Source organism: Narcine bancroftii, chromosome 6, assembly GCF_036971445.1.
Source record: "Narcine bancroftii isolate sNarBan1 chromosome 6, sNarBan1.hap1, whole genome shotgun sequence".
Taxonomy (NCBI): domain Eukaryota; kingdom Metazoa; phylum Chordata; class Chondrichthyes; order Torpediniformes; family Narcinidae; genus Narcine; species Narcine bancroftii.
In genome coordinates this window covers 254,521,038-254,546,228 of record NC_091474.1, presented here as the reverse complement: position 1 = coordinate 254,546,228, position 25,191 = coordinate 254,521,038, and the positions used below count along the sequence as shown (strand labels likewise).

General features: G+C 44.9%; 1 protein-coding gene across 2 annotated transcripts in view; it reads right to left on the bottom strand.

The window, feature by feature from the left end:
* Positions 1–8,594: 8,594 nt before the first annotated feature.
* btbd9 (BTB (POZ) domain containing 9) overlaps positions 8,595–25,191 on the bottom strand; it is a 101,778-nt gene continuing 85,181 nt past the window's right edge. For both annotated transcript variants that reach the window (XM_069888025.1, XM_069888026.1), the window contains exon 11: positions 8,595–10,356. In XM_069888025.1, the coding sequence (XP_069744126.1) occupies positions 10,198–10,356 (159 nt within the window). In that variant the 3' untranslated portion in view covers positions 8,595–10,197. The remainder of the gene's footprint in view (positions 10,357–25,191) is intronic.

Here is a 25,191-nt window from a genome sequence, read left to right as displayed (position 1 = left end):
CTACAAAACAGGCAGAGAGATGAAGACAGGTAACGAGAACAAAAATGACCACAAACTATATGTATGTGTGTATATGGGTATGTGTGTGTGTGTATGTATATATGTGTGTACATGAGTGTATCCGTGTTTAGAGGAAAATATATAGAGTATAGATAAGAATTAATAAGGGAATGAAAGGGAACAGAGGAAATAAGGAGGGAATTAAAAGAGTGACCTTTGTTGTATATGAAAATTGAAAACTTTTCCGGGGGGGGGGGCTGGGTGGGGAGGAGTTACGGTCACTGCAAAATCAGTTGACGCTTGCGAGTGAATTCGCAAATCAAAATGGAGAGGGGAGATGTGGTTGCCCGACAAGGGATAAAGGGCAACTCAGGAGGGGGAGGGGAGAATGGGGTTAAAGAAGTTTTAAATAGGAGAATAAGGAAAATGTTTGATGTTTTAGAAATGTTGTCTTATAAAGTGTTCAAAACAAGAAAGCAGAAATGGATAAGAAGGAAAGGTGATGATGAGGAAACGGAAAGGGAAGATAAACAAAGTATGAAATGGCTACGTTGAACTATATGACTTTAAATATTAACGGAATACATAACCAAATCAAAAGGAAGAAACTGCTAAATTTACTGAAAAAAGAAAAAATTGATATAGCATTCGTGCAAGAAACACATTTAACTGAAATGGAGCATAAGAAATTAAAGAGAGATTGGGTAGGACATGTAACAGCAGCGTCATATAATTCAAAAGCTAGAGGAGTAGCTATATTAATTAGTAAAAATATGCCAATTAAAATAGAAGAGGAAATAATAGATCCAGCAGGGAGATATGTAATGATAAAATGTCAGATATATTCAGAGTTTTGGAATCAAGTCAATGTATATTCACCTAACGAAGATCAAAAGTTTATGCAAGATATTTTTTTGAAGATAACAGACATGCAAGGAAACATATTAATCGGAGGGGATTTCAACCTTAATTTGGATTCAAATATGGATAAAACTGGGAAAAAATTAACAGAAAGAACAAAGTAACCAAATTTATAATTAAATCGATGCAAGAAATGCAACATTTGGATATATGGAGGAAACAACACCCAAAGGAAAAGGAATATTCATATTATTCGGGTAGACATAAAACATACTCAAGGATAGACCTATTCCTGTTATCAGCTCGTATGCAAGATAGAGTAAGAAAAACAGAATATAAAGCTAGAATATTATCGGACCATTCACCCTTGATATTGACAATAGAGTTAGAGGACATCCCTCCAAGAATATATAGATGGAGATTAAACTCCATGCTACTTAAAAGACAGGATTTTAGAGAATTCATTGAAAGACAAATTAAAATGTACTTTGAAATAAATACGGAATCAGTGAAAGATAAGTTTATACTATGGGACGCAATGAAAGCGTTCATTAGAGGGCAAATAATAAGTTATGTAACCAAGATGAAGAAGGACTACAATCAGGAAACAGAGCAGTTGGAAAGGGAAATAGTAAACATAGAAAAAAAATTAGCAATGAAGGAAGATACAACTAAAAGAAGAGAATTGGCAGATAAAAAATAAAACATGAAAAACTACAAACATATAAGGTGGAGAAGAACATAATGAAGACAAAACAGAAATATTATGAACTAGGGGAAAAAATGCACAAAATTCTAGCATGGCAGCTTAAGACAGAACAAGCTAAGAAAATGGTATTGGCATCAAGGAAAAAAGACAAACAAATTACATATAATCCAACGGAGATTAATGAAAACTTTAGAGAATTCTAGGAACAATTATACCAAACTGAAAACGAAGGGAAAGAAGACAAAATAGATGAATTTTTAACTAAAATTGAACTACCAAAATTACAAATAGAGGAACAAAATAAATTAACAGAACCATTTGAAATAGTAGAAATACAAGAGATAATAAAAAAACTACCAAATAATAAAACACCAGGAGAGGATGGATTCCCAATAGAATTCTATAAAACATTTAAAGATTTATTAATTTCTCCCCTCCTGGAAGTAATCAACCAGATTGATAAAACACAAAGCTTACCAGATTCATGCAAAACAGCAATAATTACAGTAATACTAAAGCAAGGGAAAGATCCACTCTCACCAGCGTCATATAGACCAATATCTTTACTTCACACAGATTGTAAGATAATAGGTAAACTATTAGCAAACAGATTTGCAGAGTATGTACCGAAAATGGTAAATCTAGACCAAAGTGGATTTATTAAAAAAAGATGAACAACAGACAATATCTGTAAATTTATTAACTTAATTCATGCAGTAGAAGGGAGTAAAGCGCCAACAGTAGCAGTTGCTTTAGACGCAGAGAAGGCCTTTGACAGATAAGAATGGAATTATTTATTCAAAGTATTGCAAAAATTCAGTTTACCAGAGAAGTATATTAATTGGATTAAAGCATTATATAAGGGGCCATTGGCGAAAGTGACAGTAAATGGATTTCTAACAAAGCAATTTAATTTAAGCAGATCAACAAGGCAGGGATGCCCACTATCGCCCTTATTGTTCGCGTTAGCTATAGAACCACTAGCAGAAATGATAAGAACAGAAAATAAAGTAAAAGGGATAAAAATAAAAGACAAGGAATATAAAATAAGTTTATTTGCAGATGACGTTATAGTATACTTAACAGAACCAGAATTATCAATAAAAGAATTATATAAGAAATTGAAGGAATATGGAGAAGTGTCGGGTTATAAGATTAACGCAAATAAAAGTGAAGCAATGCCAATGAAGAATGCAGATTTCTCAAAATTTAAGAAGGAATCACCATTCAGATGGCAAATGCAAGCAATAAGATACCTAGGTATACAAATAAATAAAAATCTCGGCCATCTATATAAATTCAATAATTATCCACTATTGAAAAAATTACAGGACGATTTAGAGCTTTGGAAAGATTTACAACTAACACTAATAGGAAGGATAAACTGTATTAAAATGAACATTTTCCCAAGGATATTATACCTATTTCAGGCATTGCCAATACACTTGACAGAGAAATTCTTCAAGGAGTTAAAGAAAATAATAAGGAAATTTTTATGGAAAGGGGGGAAACCGAGCATAGCACGAGATAAATTAACAGAATGGTATAAACAAGGAGGCTTACAACTGCCAAACTTTAAAAATTATTATAGAGCCGCACAATTAAGATACCTATCAGATTTTTATCAAACAAGGGAAAAGCCAGATTGGACTAGATTAGAACTAGATAAAATAGGGGAGAAGATACCCGAACATATATTATATAAATGGGATGAAAAATTGGTACAACGTAAGAGTTCTACAGTATTACATCATCTGCTCAATATTTGGAAGAAGATTCATGTAGAAAGGAATAAAACAAATTACCAATTATCAAAACTAATACTGACGCAAAATCAGTTAATCCCTTTTACAATAGATAACCTTTCCTTTAGAGAATGGGAGAAAAAAGGGATCAAAAGAATAGAAAATTGTTTTTCAGGAAATAAATTTGAACAAATGAAGGATAAATATAATATAACTCAAGATACAGTGTTGGCATATTACCAACTGAAATCCTACTTGAAGGACAAATTGGGAAACAGTCTGAGGTTACCAGAGGGAAGTAACTTTGAATATGTGATTACAGATACAATGATAATCAAAAGATTTATAACAAACATGTATATTAAAATGCAAGAAAAGGAGAATGAGGAAACAAATGGTAAAACTAAACAAAAATGGGAACAAGATCTAAACATAAAGATAAAGAAGGAAATATGGGAGAAGTTATGCTCAGGAACTATGAGAAATACAATAAACACAAGGTTACGTATGATACAATATAACTGGGTACACAGGCCATACATTACACCTCAAAAGTTAAATAAATGGGACCCAACAGTGTCTGACAGATGTTTTCGTTGTAAAAAAGAAATGGGAACAACAATTCATGCAATCTGGACGTGTGAGAAAGTAGAAAAATTTTGGGAAGATCTAAACCAGATATTAAATAAAATTACAGAAAACAATATACCAAAAAACCCAGAGATCTTCCTCCTAGGTAACATAAAAAACAAAGAATTTGGACTTGATTTGGATGGTGCACAAAAAAGATTTGTTAGGATAGCTCTAGCCGTAGCAAAAAAATGTATTATGTCAACCTGGAAATTAAGATAATTTGAAAATACAACAATGGTATATAGAAATGAATAAATGTATTCCATTATAAAAAATAACATATAATTTAAGAAATAATATTGAAATATTTGAACAAATATGGGAGCCATACATGAAACACAATAGAGAAAACCTACCGGGGACATCTACCACCTAAAATAACGAAAGGAGAAGGGAATGAAAAGAATTGACTCAGTGGAATTTCTTGTTTATTTTTATTGAATGATAACATTGTTTGATGGGTTTAATGTATCTTAGATTCTGTACTTTAAATGAATAGGGGGGGAGGTACGGAGGGTGGAATGGGAGGAGGGAGGGGGGAGAAAATGACACTGTATATATTTGAAAAGGAAAATGTATGTATCATAGTCAATGTGGTTTATGGTGTGAAAAATAAAAAAATTTAAGAAAAAAGACCAGTGGGGATCCACAGGGCTTGGTTCTGCTGTTAACCAGTGGGTTGTCCAGAGGGCTTGGTGCTGCCATTGACCAGTGGAGGGTCCACAGGGCTTGGTGCTGCTGTTGACCACTGGGAATCCACAGGGCTTGGTCCTGCTATTGACCAGTGGGGATCCACAGGGCTTGGTGCTGCTGTTCACCAGTGGGGTCTCCACGGGGCCTGGTGCTGCTGTTGACCAGTGGGGATCCACAGGGCTTGGTTCTGCCATTGACCAGTTGGGTGTCCACAGGTTTTTGTTGCTGCTGTTGACCAGTGGGGTGTCCACAGAGCTTGGTGCTGCTGGTGACCAGTGGGGATCCTCAGGGCTCTGTGCTGCCATTGACCAGTGGGGATCCACAGGGCTTGGTTCTGCTGTTGACCAGTTGGGGTCCACAGGGCTTGGTGCTGCTGTTTTACCAGTGGGGTGTCCACAAGGCTTGGTGCTGCTGGTGACCTGTGGGGATCCACAGGACTTGGTGCTGCCAGTGATCAGTGGTGTCCACAGGGCCTACTGCTGCTCACCGTTGGACAGTCCCTCTCCCCTCACCTCTATCATTCCCTTTATCCCACTGACACATCTGGTTTTAGATTCTGCAGGGCAAATTCTACCACATTATGATCACTGCCTCCCAAGGGTTCCCCGATCTTCAGCCCCCTCAACTCTCGTTCATTACCCAACACTCCATCCGGAATTGCCATCTCTCTGGTCAGCTCAGCCACAGGTTGTTCTGAGAAGCCATCCTAAAGGCATCTGATCAATTCCTTCCCTTGGGATCCAGCATCAACCTGGTTTTCCCAACCACCCTGCATATTGAAATCCCCCGCGAGGATGTAACCTTGCCCTGACCAGGGAGGGTGTTATCTATCGCCCACCAAATAACAACAGTTTAGTGGCACAGGAAATAAATAGAGATAAGTGAGGCATGTAATAATGATACAGCAGTCGTCATGGGGGATTGGGAAAATCGAGATGGCCGTGCGAGTCTGGAAGAGGACTTCATAGAATGCATCCGCAATAGCTTTCTTGAGCAGCATGTTAAGGAACCCACAAGAGAAAATGCTCTCCTGGATCTAGTGTTGTGCAATGAGATAGGTAGAGTAAACGATGTAATAGTCAAGAGCATCTGGGAAATAGCGATCATCGTAGGATTGAATTTCTCATTCAGATGGAAGGGGAAATAGTTAGATCTAAAACGAATATATTATGCTTCAACAGGGGTGACTCCCATAGGATGAGGGAGGAATTGGGCAGAGTGGACTGGGAGCACAGGCTCATTGATGAAACAGTTGAGGAACAGTGGAAGATTTTCAAAGAAATATTTTGTAATGCTCAACAAAAATAGATTCCGGTCACGAAAAAGGGCAGCAAGGGAGGGAAAAATCAACCGTGGTTAACAAAGGAAATAAAGGAGAGTATAAAATTGAAGGTGCAGGTGTACAAAGCTGCAAAGAGCAGTGGGAAACTGGAAGATTGGGAAAACTTTAAGAGACAACAAGGGGTTACAAAGCGGGTAATAAGAAATGGGAAAAAGGATTATGAAAGTAAATTGGCACAAAATATAAAAACTGAAAGCAAAAAATTTTATAAATATATAAAACGGAAAAGGGTGGCCAGAGTTAACATAGGACCCTTGGAGGATGAGAAAAGAAAACTGGAAGCAAAAAATGAGGAAATGGCCGAGGCATTAAACAAATATTTTGTGTCAGTCTTCACGATGGAAGACACGTCCAGCATGCCCAAATGCGGAGTCAAGGATGTGAATGTTGGGGAGGGCCTTGATAAAATAGTTGTTACAAAGGAAGTAGTGATGGAGAAACTAATGGGACTAAAGCCAGACAAATCACCTGGTCCTGATGATATGCATCCAAGGGTTCTGAAGGAAATGGCTGAAGTTATAGTTGTTGCATTGGTGGTCAGAGACCAAAATTCCTTGGATTCTGGGCAGGTCCCGGCAGACTGGAAGACAGCAAATGTCACGTCACTTTTTAAGAAGGGATGTAGGCTGAAGACTGGAAATTATCAGCCAATTAGCTTGACGTCTGTAGTTGGAAAAATGCTTGAAGCCGTCATTAAAGATGAAATAGTGAAACTTTTGGATCTTAAGGGTTCAATCAGGCAGACGCAGCATGGTTTTAGAAAGGGAAGGACAAACTTGTTAGGATTCTTTGAGGATATAATGGGTGCGGTGGATAGAGGGGAACAGGTTGATGTTGTATATTTGGATTTCCAGGAGCCGCACAAGAGACTTATCAGTAAGTTACAGGAAAGTGGAGTCCAGTGAAGTCTATTGGCCTGGATTGAAAATTGGTTGTCTGACAGGAGGCAGAGAGTCGGGATAAATGGGAGTTTTTCAGGTTGGCAGAGAGTGGTGTGGGGTGCCACAGGGGTCGGTGTTAGGCCCACAACTGTTCATCATTTACATTGATAACTTGGAGGAAGGGACAAAATGTGGTGTAGCCAAGTTTGCGGATGACACCAAATTGAGTGGAAGAGGAAATTGTAATGAGGATGTGGAGAGTCTGCACATAGTTAAGCTGGATGAGTGGGCAAAGGTCTGGCAGATGGAGTACAATGTTAGTAAGTGTGAGGTTATCCACTTTGGCAAGAAAAATAAAAGAGCTGAATATTATTTAAAGGGTGAAAAACTACAGCATGCTGTTGTGCAGAGGGACTTGGGAGGGCTTGTGCATGAATCGCAAAAAGTTAGGTTGCAGGTGCAGCAGGTTATTAAGAAGGCAAATGCAATGTTGGCCTTCATCGCGAGAGGAATTGAATTCAGGAGTAGGGAGGTCATGTTGCAACTGTACAAGGTACTGGTGAGACCGCACCTGGAGTACTGAGTCCAGTTCTGGTCTCCATATTTGAGGAAGGATATACTGGCTTTGGAGACGGTCCAGAGGAGGTTTACTAGGTTGATCCCTGGGATGAAGGGGTTGACTTATGATGAAAGATTAAATCGTCTAGGATTGTATTTGCTCGAGTTCAGAAGAATGAGAGGAGATCTTATAGAAACATATAGGATTATGAAGGGTATGGATAGGATAGATGTAGGAAGGTTTTTTGAGCTGGCCGGGGAAACTAAAAAGAGAGGACACAGTCTCAAGATTCGGGGAATTAGATTTAGGATAGAGATGAGGAAAAATAGTTTTTCCCAGAGAGTAGTGAATGTTTGGAATTCTCTAACCAGGGAAGTGGTTGAGGCTGCCTCATTAAACATATTTAAAATTCGGTTAGATAAATTTTTACATGATAGAGGAATTAGGGGATATGGGGAGAAGGCAGGTAGGTGGAGTTAAGTCATAAATTAGATCAGCCATGATCGTATTAAATGGCGGAGCAGGCTCAATGGGCCATTTTTGGCCTCCTCCTGTTCCTACTTCCTATATTCCTATGTTCCTTTCTGCATTCCTTCTCTATCCCCCTCTGGAGTTTGCACGCCCCATCCTGACCAATGGTTGGAGGCCTGTATATAAATCAAGGGTCTATTTCCCCTTGACGTTTCTTAACTCGACTCACAGGGATTCTACATCTTCTGGTCCAATGTCTCCTCTCTCCCAGGATTGAGTTCCATTTGTAACCAGCAGAACCATCCAGTCCCTCTGCCTCCTGATACACTTGTGTTTCCATGGACATTTAGTTCCCCGCTGCAGTCTTTCAGCCTCGACTCCATGATGGCCACTACGTCATACCTGCCAAATTCCAGACCCACCACAAGGTCACCTCCCTTATTCCCTACACTGCGAGCATTTAAATACAAGGTCTGCAGCTCTGTGTTCACTCCCTTCTCGTGTTTTGTCTCCATAGTAACGTGCCTGCACTTATCTGCTGCTCCATCAATCCCTTCCTACTTTCAACAAGTGAAATACTGGTAGGGGACTCGGAAAGTGAACCACTGGTCGGGGTCAACACGAGTTTTGACGTTAGAAAGCCTGGGAAATACAGGTAGCTGCGAACGCCTGCTTTTAGAAAGACACCACACACACATACTTCACATGGAAAGACTTTCATGGCTTGTTATATAACATAAATAATCAACAGGGCTCTCATGCAAACTCTCCAGAAAATAAGTCCAGGGTAACACAAACTGAAGGATGTAGGTTCTGGCGAAGGAATTTTCACCCTACCACGAAGGAGAAAAAGGAGACATACCCAGCAGACTGGGGCACATGGGGAAGGGAGGTTGGTCATGGGGATCTCCATGGGGTTCGTGGGGAAACGAAGATGGTCATGGGGAAGTCCATGGGGTTCATGGGGGAGGATGGTGTTGGGGACGTCTATAGCAGGTTGGGGAACGTGGGGAAGGGAGGGTGGTCAAGGAGACACCCCCAGCAGGGTGAGGCACATGGAGAAGGGAGGATGGTCAGGGAGACGTCCCCAGCAGGGAAGGGCATGTGGAGAAGGGAGGGTGGTCAGGGAGACGTCCCCAGCAGGGTGGGGCACATGAGGAAGGGAGGGTGGTCAGGGAGACGTCCCCAGCAGGGTGAGGCACATGGGGAAGGGAGGGTGGTCAGGGAGACGTCTCCAGCAGGGTGGGGCACGTGGGGAAGGGAGGGTGGTCAGTGAGACGTACCCAGCAGGTTGGGGCATGTGGGGAAAGGAGGGTGGTTAGGGAGATGTTCCCAGCAGGGTGGGGCATGTGGGGAAAGGAGGGTGGTTAGGGAGACGTTCCCAGCAGGGTGGGCTTGTGGGAAGGGAGGATGGTCAGGGAGACGTCCCCAGCAGGTTGGGGCATGTGGGGAAGGGAGGATGGTCAGGGAGACAACCACAGCAGGGTGGGGCACATGGGGAAGGGAGGGTGCTCAGGGTCCCCAGCAGAGTGGGGCACGTGGGGAAGGGAGGGTGGTCAGGAAGATGTCCCCAGCTGGGAAGGGCATGTGGGGAAGGGAGGATGGTCAGGGAGAGGTCTGCAGCAGGGTGGGGCACGTGGGGAAGGGAGGGTGGTCATGGAGATGTCCCCAGCAGGGTGGGGCATGTGGTGAAGGGAGGGTAGTCAGGGAGATGTCCCCAGCAGGGAAGGGCATGTGGGAAAGGGAGGATGGTCAGGGAGAGGTCCCCAGCAGGGTGGGGCACGTGGTGAAGGGAGGGTGGTCAGGGAGACATCCCCAGCAGGGAAGGGCATGTGGGGAAGGGAGGGTTGTCAGGGAGACATCCTCAGCAGGGTGGGGCTCCTGGGGAAAGAAGGATGGTCAGGGAGATGTCCCCAGCAGGGTGCAGCTCCTGGGGGATAGTTTGTTTCCAGTGGGTGAGACAAGGGGCAGTGTTGGAATGGCTGGAGACAGGTGGGCCTCCAGCCCATCTATTGCAGCAGCTCCCGCCTGCTCCTTGTCAAGGTACCACTGCACTTCCTCCTCACAAGACCGTGCTCAAATCACTCAAGCCCAGAACAGACGGCTGGCTGAGCAGAACCCCAGGCTCAGGCCAGCTCTTGGGGATGCAGTGATGAGGTTCTGCACCAGCTAGCCTGACCACACGGAGAGAGGGAGTGGCACAGAGTTCAGTCTCTCAGGGTTCAGCTGGTTTGATGAAAGGATTCCCCTGGAAGGCTCCCATAACGGCAACGATTGGCATCAGCAGGGATGTTCTGCCAGGTTCATCGTCTGCACTCCGGCCTGGCCACCAAGAGCGTGCCCTGAGACCGCAGCCCCGGTGAGGCCCTGCTGCCTGCTTCAGCCCTGCCTCCGGGCCAAGCCTCACAAGGCTGCTGCACCTGGTTCTGGGCCGGACACTCAAAGTGCACGCAGTGAAATACCTGCAACAGAAGGAGCAGGAGTTAGATTTCAGGTTTCTTCTCAGAGAAGATACACATCACACACAACCCCAGGCCCTTTTACATGGGGCCATGCACTACCTCTACTCATTGGTCACCAATCATTGGGTACAACAACTAGTCATTGGGTACAACCATTACCATTGGTCATTACCAATACACATTGGTCACTATTCATTTGCACAACCACTACTCAGTGACACAACCACTACTCATTGGTCACCACCACTACTCATTGGGTACAACCACTACTCATGGGTCACAAACACTACTCATGGGTCACAACCACTACTCATTGAGCTCAACCACTACTCATTGGTCACAACCACTACTCATTGGGCACAACCACTACTCATGGGTCACAACCACTACTCATTGGGCACAACCACTACTCATTGGTCACAACCACTACTCATTGGTCACAACCACTACTCATTGGGCACAACCACTACTCATTGGGCACAACCACTACTCATTGGTCACAACCACTACTCATTGGTCACAACCACTACTCATTGGGCACAACCACTACTCATTGGGCACAAACACTACTCATTGGTCACAACCACTACTCATTGGGCACAACCACTACTCATTGGGCACAACCACTACTCATTGGGCACAACCACTACTCATTGGGCACAACCACTACTCATTGGTCACAACCACTACTCATTGGTTACAACCACTACTCATTGGTCACAACCACTACTCATTGGGCACAACCACTACTCATTGGTCACAACCACTACTCATTGGTCACAACCACTACTCATTGGGCACAACCACTACTCATTGGGCACAACCACTACTCATTGGGCACAAACACTACTCATTGGTCACAACCACTACTCATTGGGCACAAACACTACTCATTGGTCACAACCACTACTCATTGGGCACAACCACTACTCATTGGTCACAACCACTGCTCATTGGTCACAACCACTACTCATTGGGCACAACCACTACTCATTGGGCACAACCACAACTCATTGGTCACAACCACTACTCATGGGTCACAAACACTACTCATGGGTCACAACCACTACTCATTGGGCACAACCACTACTCATGGGGCACAACCACTACTCATGGGGCACAACCACTACTCATTGGGCACAACCACTACTCATTGGTCACAACCACTACTCATTGGTCACAACCACTACTCATTGGGCACAACCACTACTCATTGGTCACAACCACTACTCATTGGGCACAACCACTACTCATGGGTCACAACCACTACTCATGGGTCACAAACACTACTCATTGGTCACAACCACTACTCATTGGGCACGAACACTACTCATTGGTCACAACCACTACTCATTGGTCACAACCACTACTCATTGGGCCAAACCACTACTCATTGGTCACAACCACTACTCATTGGTCACAACCACTACTCATTGGGCACAACCACTACTCATTGGTCACAACCACTACTCATTGGTCATAACCACTACTCATGGGTAAAAACACTACTCATTGGTCACAACCACTACTCATTGGGCACAACCACTACTCATTGGGCACAACCACAACTCATTGGTCACAACCACTACTCATTGGTCACAACCACTACTCATTGGTCACAACCACTACTCATTGGGCACAACCACTACTCATTGGTCACAACCACTACTCATTGGTCACAACCACTACTCATTGGTCACAACCACTACTCATTGGGCACAACCACTACTCATTGGTCACAACCACTACTCATTGGTCACAACCACTACTCATTGGGCAAAACCACTACTCATTGATCACAACAACTACTCATTTGTCACAACCACTACACATTGGGCACAACCACGACTCATTGGTCACAACCACTACTCATTGGGCACAACCACTACTCATTGGGCACAACCACTACTCATTGGGCACAACCACAACTCATTGGGCACAACCACTACTCATTGGGCACAACCACTACTCATTGGGCACAACCACTACTCATTGGGCACAACCACTACTCATTGGTCACAACCACTACTCATTGGGCACAACCACTACTCATTGGTCACAACCACTACTCATGGGTAACAACCACTACTCATGGGTAACAACACTACTCCTGGGTCACAACCACTACTCATTGGTCACAACCACTACTCATTGGTCACAACCACTACTCATTGGGCACAACCACTACTCATTGGGCAAAACCACTACTCATTGGTCACAACCACTACTCATTGGGCACAACCACTACTCATTGGGAACAACCACTACTCATTGGTCACAACCACTACTCATTGGGAACAACCACTACTCATTGGTCACAAGCACTACTCAATGGGCTCAACCACTACTCATTGGTCACAACCGCTACTCATTGGTCACAACCACTACTCATTGGGCACAACCACTACTCATTGGTCACAACCACTACTCATTGGGCACAACCACTACTCATTGGTCACAACCACTACTCATTGGGCACAACCACTACTCATTGGTGACAACCACTACTCATTGGGCACAACCACTACTCATTGGTCACAACCACTACTCATTGGTCACAACCACTACTCATTGGGCACAACCACTACTCATGGGTCACAACCACTACTCATGGGTCACAACCACTACTCATGTGTCACAACCACTACTCATGGGTCACAACCACTACTCATTGGTCACAACCACTACTCATTGGTCACAACCACTACTCATTGGGCACAACCACTAGTCATTGGTCACAACCACTACTCATTGGTCACAACCACTACTCATTGGGCACAACCACTACTCATTGGTCACAACCACTACTCATTGGGCACAACCACTCTTCATTGGGCACAACCACTACTCATGGGTCACAACCACTACTCATTGGTCACAACCACTACTCATTGGTCACAACCACTACTCAATGGGCACAACCACTACTCATGGGTCACAAACACTACTCATTGGTCACAACCACTACTCATTGAGCACAACCACTACTCATTGGGCACAACCACTACTCATTGGTCACAACCACTACTCATTGGTCACAACCACTACTCATGGGTCACAAACACTACTCATTGGTCACAACCACTACTCATTGAGCACAACCACTACTCATTGGGCACAACCACTACTCATTGGTCACAACCACTACTCATTGGTCACAACCACTACTCATTGGGCACAACCACTACTCATGGGTCACAACCACTACTCATTGGGAACAACCACTACTCATTGGTCACAACCACTACTCATTGGGCACAACCAATACTCATTGGTCACAACCACTACTCATTGGTCACAACCACTACTCATTGGGCACAACCACTACTCATTGGGCACAACCACTACTCATTGGGCACAAACACTACTCATTGGTCACAACCACTACTCATTGGGCACAACCACTACTCAATGGTCACAACCACTACTCATTGGGCACAACCACTACTCATTGGTCACAACCACTACTCATTGGTCACAACCACTACTCATTGGGCACAACCACTACTCATTGGTCACAACCACTACTCATGGGTCACAAACACTACTCATTAGTCACAACCACTACTCATTGGGCACAACCACTACTCATGGGTAACAACCACTACTCATTGGGCACAACCACTACTCATTGGGCACAACCACTACTCATTGTCACAACCACTACTCATTGGTCACAACCACTACTCATTGGTCACAACCACTACTCATTGGGCACAACCACTACTCATTGGTCACAACCACTACTCATTGGGCACAACCACTACTCATGTGTCACAACCACTACTCATGGGTCACAAACACTACTCATTGGTCACAACCACTACTCATTGGTCACAACCACTTCTCATTGGGCACAACCACTACTCATTGGGCACAACCACTACTCATTGATCACAACCACTACTCATTGGTCACAACCACTACTCAGTGGGCACAACCACTACTCATTGGTCACAACCACTACTCATTGGTCACAACCACTACTCATTGGGCACAAACACTACTCATTGGTCACAACCACTACTCATTGGGCACAAACACTACTCATTGGTCACAACCACTACTCATTGGGCACAACCACTACTCATTGGTCACAACCACTGCTCATTGGTCACAACCACTACTCATTGGGCACAACCACTACTCATTGGGCACAACCACAACTCATTGGTCACAACCACTACTCATGGGTCACAAACACTACTCATGGGTCACAACCACTACTCATTGGGCACAACCACTACTCATGGGGCACAACCACTACTCATGGGGCACAACCACTACTCATTGGGCACAACCACTACTCATTGGTCACAACCACTACTCATTGGTCACAACCACTACTCATTGGGCACAACCACTACTCATTGGTCACAACCACTACTCATTGGGCACAACCACTACTCATGGGTCACAATCACTACTCATGGGTCACAAACACTACTCATTGGTCACAACCACTACTCATTGGGCACGAACACTACTCATTGGTCACAACCACTACTCATTGGTCACAACCACTACTCATTGGGCCAAACCACTACTCATTGGTCACAACCACTACTCATTGGTCACAACCACTACTCATTGGGCACAACCACTACTCATTGGTCACAACCACTACTCATTGGTCATAACCACTACTCATGGGTAAAAACACTACTCATTGGTCACAACCACTACTCATTGGGCACAACCACTACTCATTGGGCACAACCACAACTCATTGGTCACAACCACTACTCATTGGTCACAACCACTACTCATTGGTCACAACCACTACTCATTGGGCACAACCACTACTCATTGGTCACAACCACTACTCATTGGTCACAACCACTACTCATTGGTCACAACCACTACTCATTGGGCACAACCACTACTCATTGGTCACAACCACTACTCATTGGTCACAACCACTACTCATTGGGCAAAACCACTACTCATTGATCACAACAACTACTCATTTGTCACAACCACTACACATTGGGCACAACCACGACTCATTGGTCACAACCACTACTCATTGGGCACAACCACTACTCATTGGGCACAACCACTACTCATTGGGCACAACCACAACTCATTGGGCACAACCACTACTCATTGGGCACAACCACTACTCATTGGGCACAACCACTACTCATTGGGCACAACCACTACTCATTGGTCACAACCACTACTCATTGGGCACAACCACTACTCATTGGTCACAACCACTACTCATGGGTAACAACCACTACTCATGGGTAACAACACTACTCCTGGGTCACAACCACTACTCATTGGTCACAACCACTACTCATTGGGCACAACCACTACTCATTGGTCACAACCACTACTCATTGGTCACAACCACTACTCATTGGGCACAACCACTACTCATTGGGCAAAACCACTACTCATTGGTCACAACCACTACTCATTGGGCACAACCACTACTCATTGGGAACAACCACTACTCATTGGTCACAACCACTACTCATTGGGAACAACCACTACTCATTGGTCACAAGCACTACTCATTGGGCTCAACCACTACTCATTGGTCACAACCGCTACTCATTGGTCACAACCACTACTCATTGGGCACAACCACTACTCATTGGTCACAACCACTACTCATTGGGCACAACCACTACTCATTGGTCACAACCACTACTCATTGGGCACAACCACTACTCATTGGTGACAACCACTACTCATTGGGCACAACCACTACTCATTGGTCACAACCACTACTCATTGGTCACAACCACTACTCATTGGGCACAACCACTACTCATGGGTCACAACCACTACTCATGGGTCACAACCACTACTCATGTGTCACAACCACTACTCATGGGTCACAACCACTACTCATTGGTCACAACCACTACTCATTGGTCACAACCACTACTCATTGGGCACAACCACTAGTCATTGGTCACAACCACTACTCATTGGTCACAACCACTACTCATTGGGCACAACCACTACTCATTGGTCACAACCACTACTCATTGGGCACAACCACTCTTCATTGGGCACAACCACTACTCATGGGTCACAACCACTACTCATTGGTCACAACCACTACTCATTGGTCACAACCACTACTCAATGGGCACAACCACTATTCATGGGTCACAAACACTACTCATTGGTCACAACCACTACTCATTGAGCACAACCACTACTCATTGGGCACAACCACTACTCATTGGTCACAACCACTACTCATTGGTCACAACCACTACTCATGGGTCACAAACACTACTCATTGGTCACAACCACTACTCATTGAGCACAACCACTACTCATTGGGCACAACCACTACTCATTGGTCACAACCACTACTCATTGGTCACAACCACTACTCATTGGGCACAACCACTACTCATGGGTCACAACCACTACTCATTGGGAACAACCACTACTCATTGGTCACAACCACTACTCATTGGGCACAACCAATACTCATTGGTCACAACCACTACTCATTGGTCACAACCACTACTCATTGGGCACAACCACTACTCATTGGGCACAACCACTACTCATTGGGCACAACCACTACTCATTGGGCACAAACACTACTCATTGGTCACAACCACTACTCATTGGGCACAACCACTACTCAATGGTCACAACCACTACTCATTGGGCACAACCACTACTCATTGGTCACAACCACTACTCATTGGTCACAACCACTACTCATTGGGCACAACCACTACTCATTGGTCACAACCACTACTCATGGGTCACAAACACTACTCATTAGTCACAACCACTACTCATTGGGCACAACCACTACTCATGGGTAACAACCACTACTCATTGGGCACAACCACTACTCATTGGGCACAACCACTACTCATTGTCACAACCACTACTCATTGGTCACAACCACTACTCATTGGTCACAACCACTACTCATTGGGCACAACCACTACTCATTGGTCACAACCACTACTCATTGGGCACAACCACTACTCATGTGTCACAACCACTACTCATGGGTCACAAACACTACTCATTGGTCACAACCACTACTCATTGGTCACAACCACTACTCATTGGGCACAACCACTACTCATTGGGCACAACCACTACTCATTGATCACAACCACTACTCATTGGTCACAACCACTACTCAGTGGGCACAACCACTACTCATTGGTCACAACCACTACTCATTGGTCACAACCACTACTCATTGGGCACAACCACAACTCATTGGTCACAACCACTTCTCATTGGTCACAACCACTACTCATAGGTCACAACCACTACTCATTGGTCACAACCACTACTCATTGGTCACAACCACTACACATTGGTCACAACCACTACTCATTGGGCACAACCACTACTCATTGGTCACAACCACTACTCATTGGTCACAACCACTACTCATGGGTAACAACAATACTCATGGGTCACAACCACTACTCATTGGGCACAACCACAACTCATTGGTCACAACCACTTCTCATTGGTCACAACCACTACTCATTGGTCACAACCACTACTCATTGGTCACAACCACTACTCATTGGTCACAACCACTACTCATTGGTCACAACCACTACTCATTGGGCAAAACCACTACTCATTGGTCACAACCACTACTCATTTGTCACAACCACTACTCATTGGTCACAACCACTACTCATTGGTCACAACCACTACTCATTGGGCACAACCACTACTCATTGGGCACAATCAATACTCATTGGTCACAACCACTACTCATTGGGCACAACCACTACTCATTGGTCACAACCACTACTCATTGGGCACAACCACTACTCATTGGTCACAACCACTACTCATGGGTAACAACCACTACTCATGGGTAACAATACTACTCATTGGTCACAACCACTACTCATTGGTCACAACCACTACTCATTGGTCACAACCACTACTCATTGGTCACAACCACTACTCATTGGGCACAACCACTACTCATTGGGCACAAACACTACTCATTGGTCACAACCACTACTCATTGGGCACAACCACTACTCATTGGGCACAACCACTACTCATTGGTCACAACCTCTACTCATTGGGCACAACCACTACTCATTGGTCACAACCACTACTCATTGGGCACAACCACTACTCATTGGTCACAACCACTACTCATTGGGCACAACCACTACTCATTGGTCACAACCACTACTCATTGGGCACAACCACTACTCATTGGGCACAAACACTACTCATTGGTCACAACCACTACTCATTGGTCACAACCACTACTCATTGGTCACAACAACGACTCATTGGTCACAACCACGACTCATTGGTCACAACCACGACTCATGGGGCACAACCACTTGTCATTGGTCACAACCACTACTCATTGGTCACAACCACTACTCATTGGTCACAATCACTACTCATTGGGAACAACCACTACTCATTGGTCACAACCACTACTCATTGGTCACAAACACTACATTGGGCACAACCACTACTCATTGGGCACAACCACTACTCATGGGTCACAACCACTACTCATTGGTCACAACCACTACTCATTGGTCACAACCACTACTCATTGGGCACAACCACTACTCATGGGTCACAAACACTACTCATTGGTCACAACCACTACTCATTGAGCACAAACACTACTCATTGGGCACAACCACTACTCATTGGTCACAACCACTACTCATTGGGCACAACCACTACTAATTGGGCACAACCACTACTCATGGGTCACAACCACTACTCATTGGGCACAACCACTACTCATTGGTCACAACCACTACACATTGGGCACAACCACTACTCATTGGTCACAACCACTACTCATTGGTCACAACCACTACTCATTGGGCACAACCACTACTCATTGGGCACAACCACTATTGATTGGGCACAACCACTACTCATTGGGCACAAACACTACTCATTGGTCACAACCACTTCTCATTGGGCACAACCACTACTCATTGGTCACAACCACTACTCATTGGGCACAACCACTACTCATTAGGCACAACCACTACTCATTGGGCACAACCACTACTCATTGGTCACAACAGCTACTCATTGGTCACAACCGCTACTCATTTGTCACAACCACTACTCATTGGTCACAACCGCTACTCATTGGGCACAACCACTACTCATGGGTAACAACCACTACACATTGGGCACAACCACTACTCATTGGGCACAACCACTACTCATGGGTAAAAACCACTACTCATTGGGCACAACCACTACTCATTGGGCACAACCACTACTCATTGGTCACAACCACTACTCATTGGTCACAACCACTACTCATTGGTCACAACCACTACTCATTGGGCACAACCACTACTCATTGGTCACAACCACTACTCATTGGGCACAACCACTACTCATGGGTCACAACCACTACTCATTGGGCAAAACCACTACTCATTTGTCACAACCACTACTCATTTGTCACAACCACTACTCATTGGGCACAACCACTACTCATTGGGCACAACCACTACTCATTGGTCACAACCACTACTCATTGGGCACAACCACTACTCATTGGTCACAACCACTACTCATTGGTCACAACCACTACTCATGGGTCACAAACACTACTCATTAGTCACAACCACTACTCATTGGGCACAACCACTACTCATGGGTAACAACCACTACTCATTGGGCACAACCACTACTCATTGGGCACAACCACTACTCATTGGTCACAACCACTACTCATTGGTCACAACCACTACTCATTGGTCACAACCACTACTCATTGGGCACAACCACTACTCATTGGTCACAACCACTACTCATTGGGCACAACCACTACTCATGTGTCACAACCACTACTCATGGGTCACAAACACTACTCATTGGTCACAACCACTACTCATTGGTCACAACCACTACTCATTGGGCACAACCACTACTCATTGGGCACAAACACTACTCATTGGTCACAACCACTACTCAGTGGGCACAACCACTACTCATTGGTCACAACCACTACTCATTGGTCACAACCACTACTCATTGGGCACAACCACAACTCATTGGTCACAACCACTTCTCATTGGTCACAACCACTACTCATAGGTCACAACCACTACTCATTGGTCACAACCACTACTCATTGGTCACAACCACTACACATTGGTCACAACCACTACTCATTGGGCACAACCACTACTCATTGGTCACAACCACTACTCATTGGTCACAACCACTACTCATGGGTAACAACAATACTCATGGGTCACAACCACTACTCATTGGGCACAACCACAACTCATTGGTCACAACCACTTCTCATTGGTCACAACCACTACTCATTGGTCACAACCACTACTCATTGGTCACAACCACTACTCATTAGTCACAACCACTACTCATTGGGCAAAACCACTACTCATTGGTCACAACCACTACTCATTTGTCACAACCATTACTCATTGGTCACAACCACTACTCATTGGTCACAACCACTACTCATTGGGCACAACCACTACTCATTGGGCACAATCAATACTCATTGGTCACAACCACTACTCATTGGGCACAACCACTACTCATTGGTCACAACCACTACTCATTGGGCACAACCACTACTCATTGGTCACAACCACTACTCATGGGTAACAACCACTACTCATGGGTAACAATACTACTCATTGGTCACAACCACTACTCATTGGTCACAACCACTACTCATTGGTCACAACCACTACTCATTGGTCACAAACACTACTCATTGGGCACAACCACTACTCATTGGGCACAAACACTACTCATTGGTCACAACCACTACTCATTGGGCACAACCACTACTCATTGGGCACAACCACAACTCATTGGTCACAACCACTACTCATTGGGAACAACCACTACTCATTGGTCACAACCACTACTCATTGGGCTCAACCACTACTCATTGGTCACAACCACTACTCATTGGTCACAACCTCTACTCATTGGGCACAACCACTACTCATTGGTCACAACCACTACTCATTGGGCACAACCACTACTCATTGGTCACAACCACTACTCATTGGGCACAACCACTACTCATTGGTCACAACCACTACTCATTGGGCACAACCACTACTCATTGGGCAAAACACTACTCATTGGTCACAACCACTACTCATTGGTCACAACCACTACTCATTGGTCACAACAACGACTCATTGGTCACAACCACGACTCATTGGTCACAACCACGACTCATGGGGCACAACCACTTGTCATTGGTCACAACCACTACTCATTGGTCACAACCACTACTCATTGGTCACAATCACTACTCATTGGGAACAACCACTACTCATTGGTCACAAACACTACATTGGACACAACCACTACTCATTGGGCACAACCACTACTCATGGGTCACAACCACTACTCATTGGTCACAACCACTACTCATTGGTCACAACCACTACTCATTGGGCACAACCACTACTCATGGGTCACAAACACTACTCATTGGTCACAACCACTACTCATTGAGCACAAACACTACTCATTGGGCACAACCACTACTCATTGGTCACAACCACTACTCATTGGGCACAACCACTACTCATTGGGCACAACCACTACTCATGGGTCACAACCACTACTCATGGGTCACAACCACTACTCATTGGGCACAACCACTACTCATTGGTCACAACCACTACTCATTGGGCACAACCACTACTCATTGGGCACAACCACTATTGATTGGGCACAACCACTACTCATTGGGCACAAACACTACTCATTGGTCACAACCACTTCTCATTGGGCACAACCACTACTCATTGGTCACAACCACTACTCATCGGGCACAACCACTACTCATTGGGCACAACCACTACTCATTGGGCACAACCACTACTCATTGGTCACAACAGCTACTCATTGGTCACAACCGCTACTCATTTGTCACAACCACTACTCATTGGTCACAACCGCTACTCATTGGGCACAACCACTACTCATGGGTAACAACCACTACACATTGGGCACAACCACTACTCATGGGTAAAAACCACTACTCATTGGGCACAACCACTACTCATTGGGCACAACCACTACTCATTGGTCACAACCACTACTCATTGGTCACAACCACTACTCATTGGTCACAACCACTACTCATTGGGCACAACCACTACTCATTGGTCACAACCACTACTCATTGGGCACAACCACTACTCATGGGTCACAACCACTACTCATTGGGCAAAACCACTACTCATTTGTCACAACCACTACTCATTTGTCACAACCACTACTCATTGGGCACAACCACTACTCATTGGGCACAACCACTACTCATTGGTCACAACCACTACTCATTGGGCACAACCACTACTCATTGGTCACAACCACTACTCATTGGTCACAACCACTACTCATGGGTCACAAACACTACTCATTGGTCACAACCACTACTCATTGAGCACAACCACTACTCATTGGGCACAACCACTACTCATTGGTCACAACCACTACTCATTGGTCACAACCACTACTCATTGGGCACAACTACTACTCATGGGTCACAACCACTACTCATTGGGAACAACCACTACTCATTGGGAACAACCACTACTCATTGGGCACAACCAAAACTCATTGGTCACAACCACTACTCATTGGTCACAACCACTACTCATTGGGCACAACCACTACTCATTGGGCACAACCACTACTCATTGGGCACAAACACGACTCATTGGTCACAACCACTACTCATTGGGCACAACCACTACTCAATGGTCACAACCACTACTCATTGGGCACAACCACTACTCATTGGGCACAACCACTACTCATTGGTCACAACCACTACTCATTGGGCACAACCACTACTCATTGGTCACAACCACTACTCATGGGTCACAAACACTACTCATTAGTCACAACCACTACTCATTGGGCACAACCACTACTCATGGGTAACAACCACTACTCATTGGGCACAACCACTACTCATTGGGCACAACCACTACTCATTGGGCACAACCACTACTCATTGGTCACAACCACTACTCATTGGTCACAACCACTACTCATTGGGCACAACCACTACTCATTGGGCACAACCACTACTCATTGGGCACAACCACTACTCATGTGTCACAACCACTACTCATGGGTCACAAACACTACTCATTGGTCACAACCACTACTCATTGGTCACAACCACTACTCATTGGGCACAACCACTACTCATTGGGCACAAACACTACTCATTGATCACAACCACTACTCATTGGTCACAACCACTACTCAGTGGGCACAACCACTACTCAGTGGGCACAACCACTACTCATTGGTCACAACCACTACTCATTGGGCACAACCACAACTCATTGGGCACAACCACTTCTCATTGGTCACAACCACTACTCATAGGTCACAACCACTACTCATTGGTCACAACCACTACTCATTGGTCACAACCACTACTCATTGGTCACAACCACTACTCATTGGGCACAACCACTACTCATTGGTCACAACCACTACTCATTGGTCACAATCACTACTCATGGGTAACAACAACACTCATGGGTCACAACCACTACTCATTGGGCAAACCACAACTCATTGGTCACAACCACTTCTCATTGGTCACAACCACTACTCATTGGTCACAACCACTACTCATTGGTCACAACCACTACTCATTGGTCACAACCACTACTCATTGGTCACAACCACTACTCATTGGGCAAAACCACTACTCATTGGTCACAACCACTACTCATTTGTCACAACCACTACTCATTGGTCACAACCACTACTCATTGGTCACAACCACTACTCATTGGGCACAACCACTACTCATTGGGCACAATCACTACTCATTGGTCACAACCACTACTCATTGGGCACAACCACTACTCATTGGTCACAACCACTACTCATTGGGCACAACCACTACTCATTGGTCACAACCACTACTCATGGGTAACAACCACTACTCATGGGTAACAATACTACTCATTGGTCACAACCACTACTCATTGGTCACAACCACTACTCATTGGTCACAACCACTACTCATTGGGCACAACCGCTACTCATTGGGCACAACCACTACTCATTGGTCACAACCACTACTCATTGGGCACAACCACTACTCATTGGGCACAACCACTACTCATTGGGAACAACCACTACTCATTGGGAACAACCACTACTCATTGGTCACAACCACTACTCATTGGGCTCAACCACCACTCATTAGTTACAACCACTACTCATTGGTCTCAACCACTACTCATTGGTCACAACCACTACTCATTGGTCACAACCACTACTCATGTGTAACAAACACTACTCATTGGTCACAACCACTACTCATTGGTCACAACCACTACTCATTGGGCACAACCACTACTCATTGGGCACAAACACTACTCATTGGTCACAACCACTACTCATTGGTCATAACCACTTCTCATTGGGCACAACCACTACTCATTGGTCACAACCACTACACATTGGGCACAACCACTACTCATTGGTCACAACCACTACTCATTGGGCACAACCACTACCCATTGGGCACAACCACTACTCATTGGTCACAACCACTACTCATGGGTCACAAACACTACTCATTGGTCACGACCACTACTCATTGAGCACAACCACTACTCATTGGGCACAACCACTACTCATTGGTCACAACCACTACTCATTGGTCACAACCACTACTCATTGGGCACAACCACTACTCATGGGTCACAACCACTACTCATTGGGCACAACCACTACTCATTGGTCAAAACCACTACTCATTGGGCACAACCACTACTCATTGGGCACAACCACTACTCA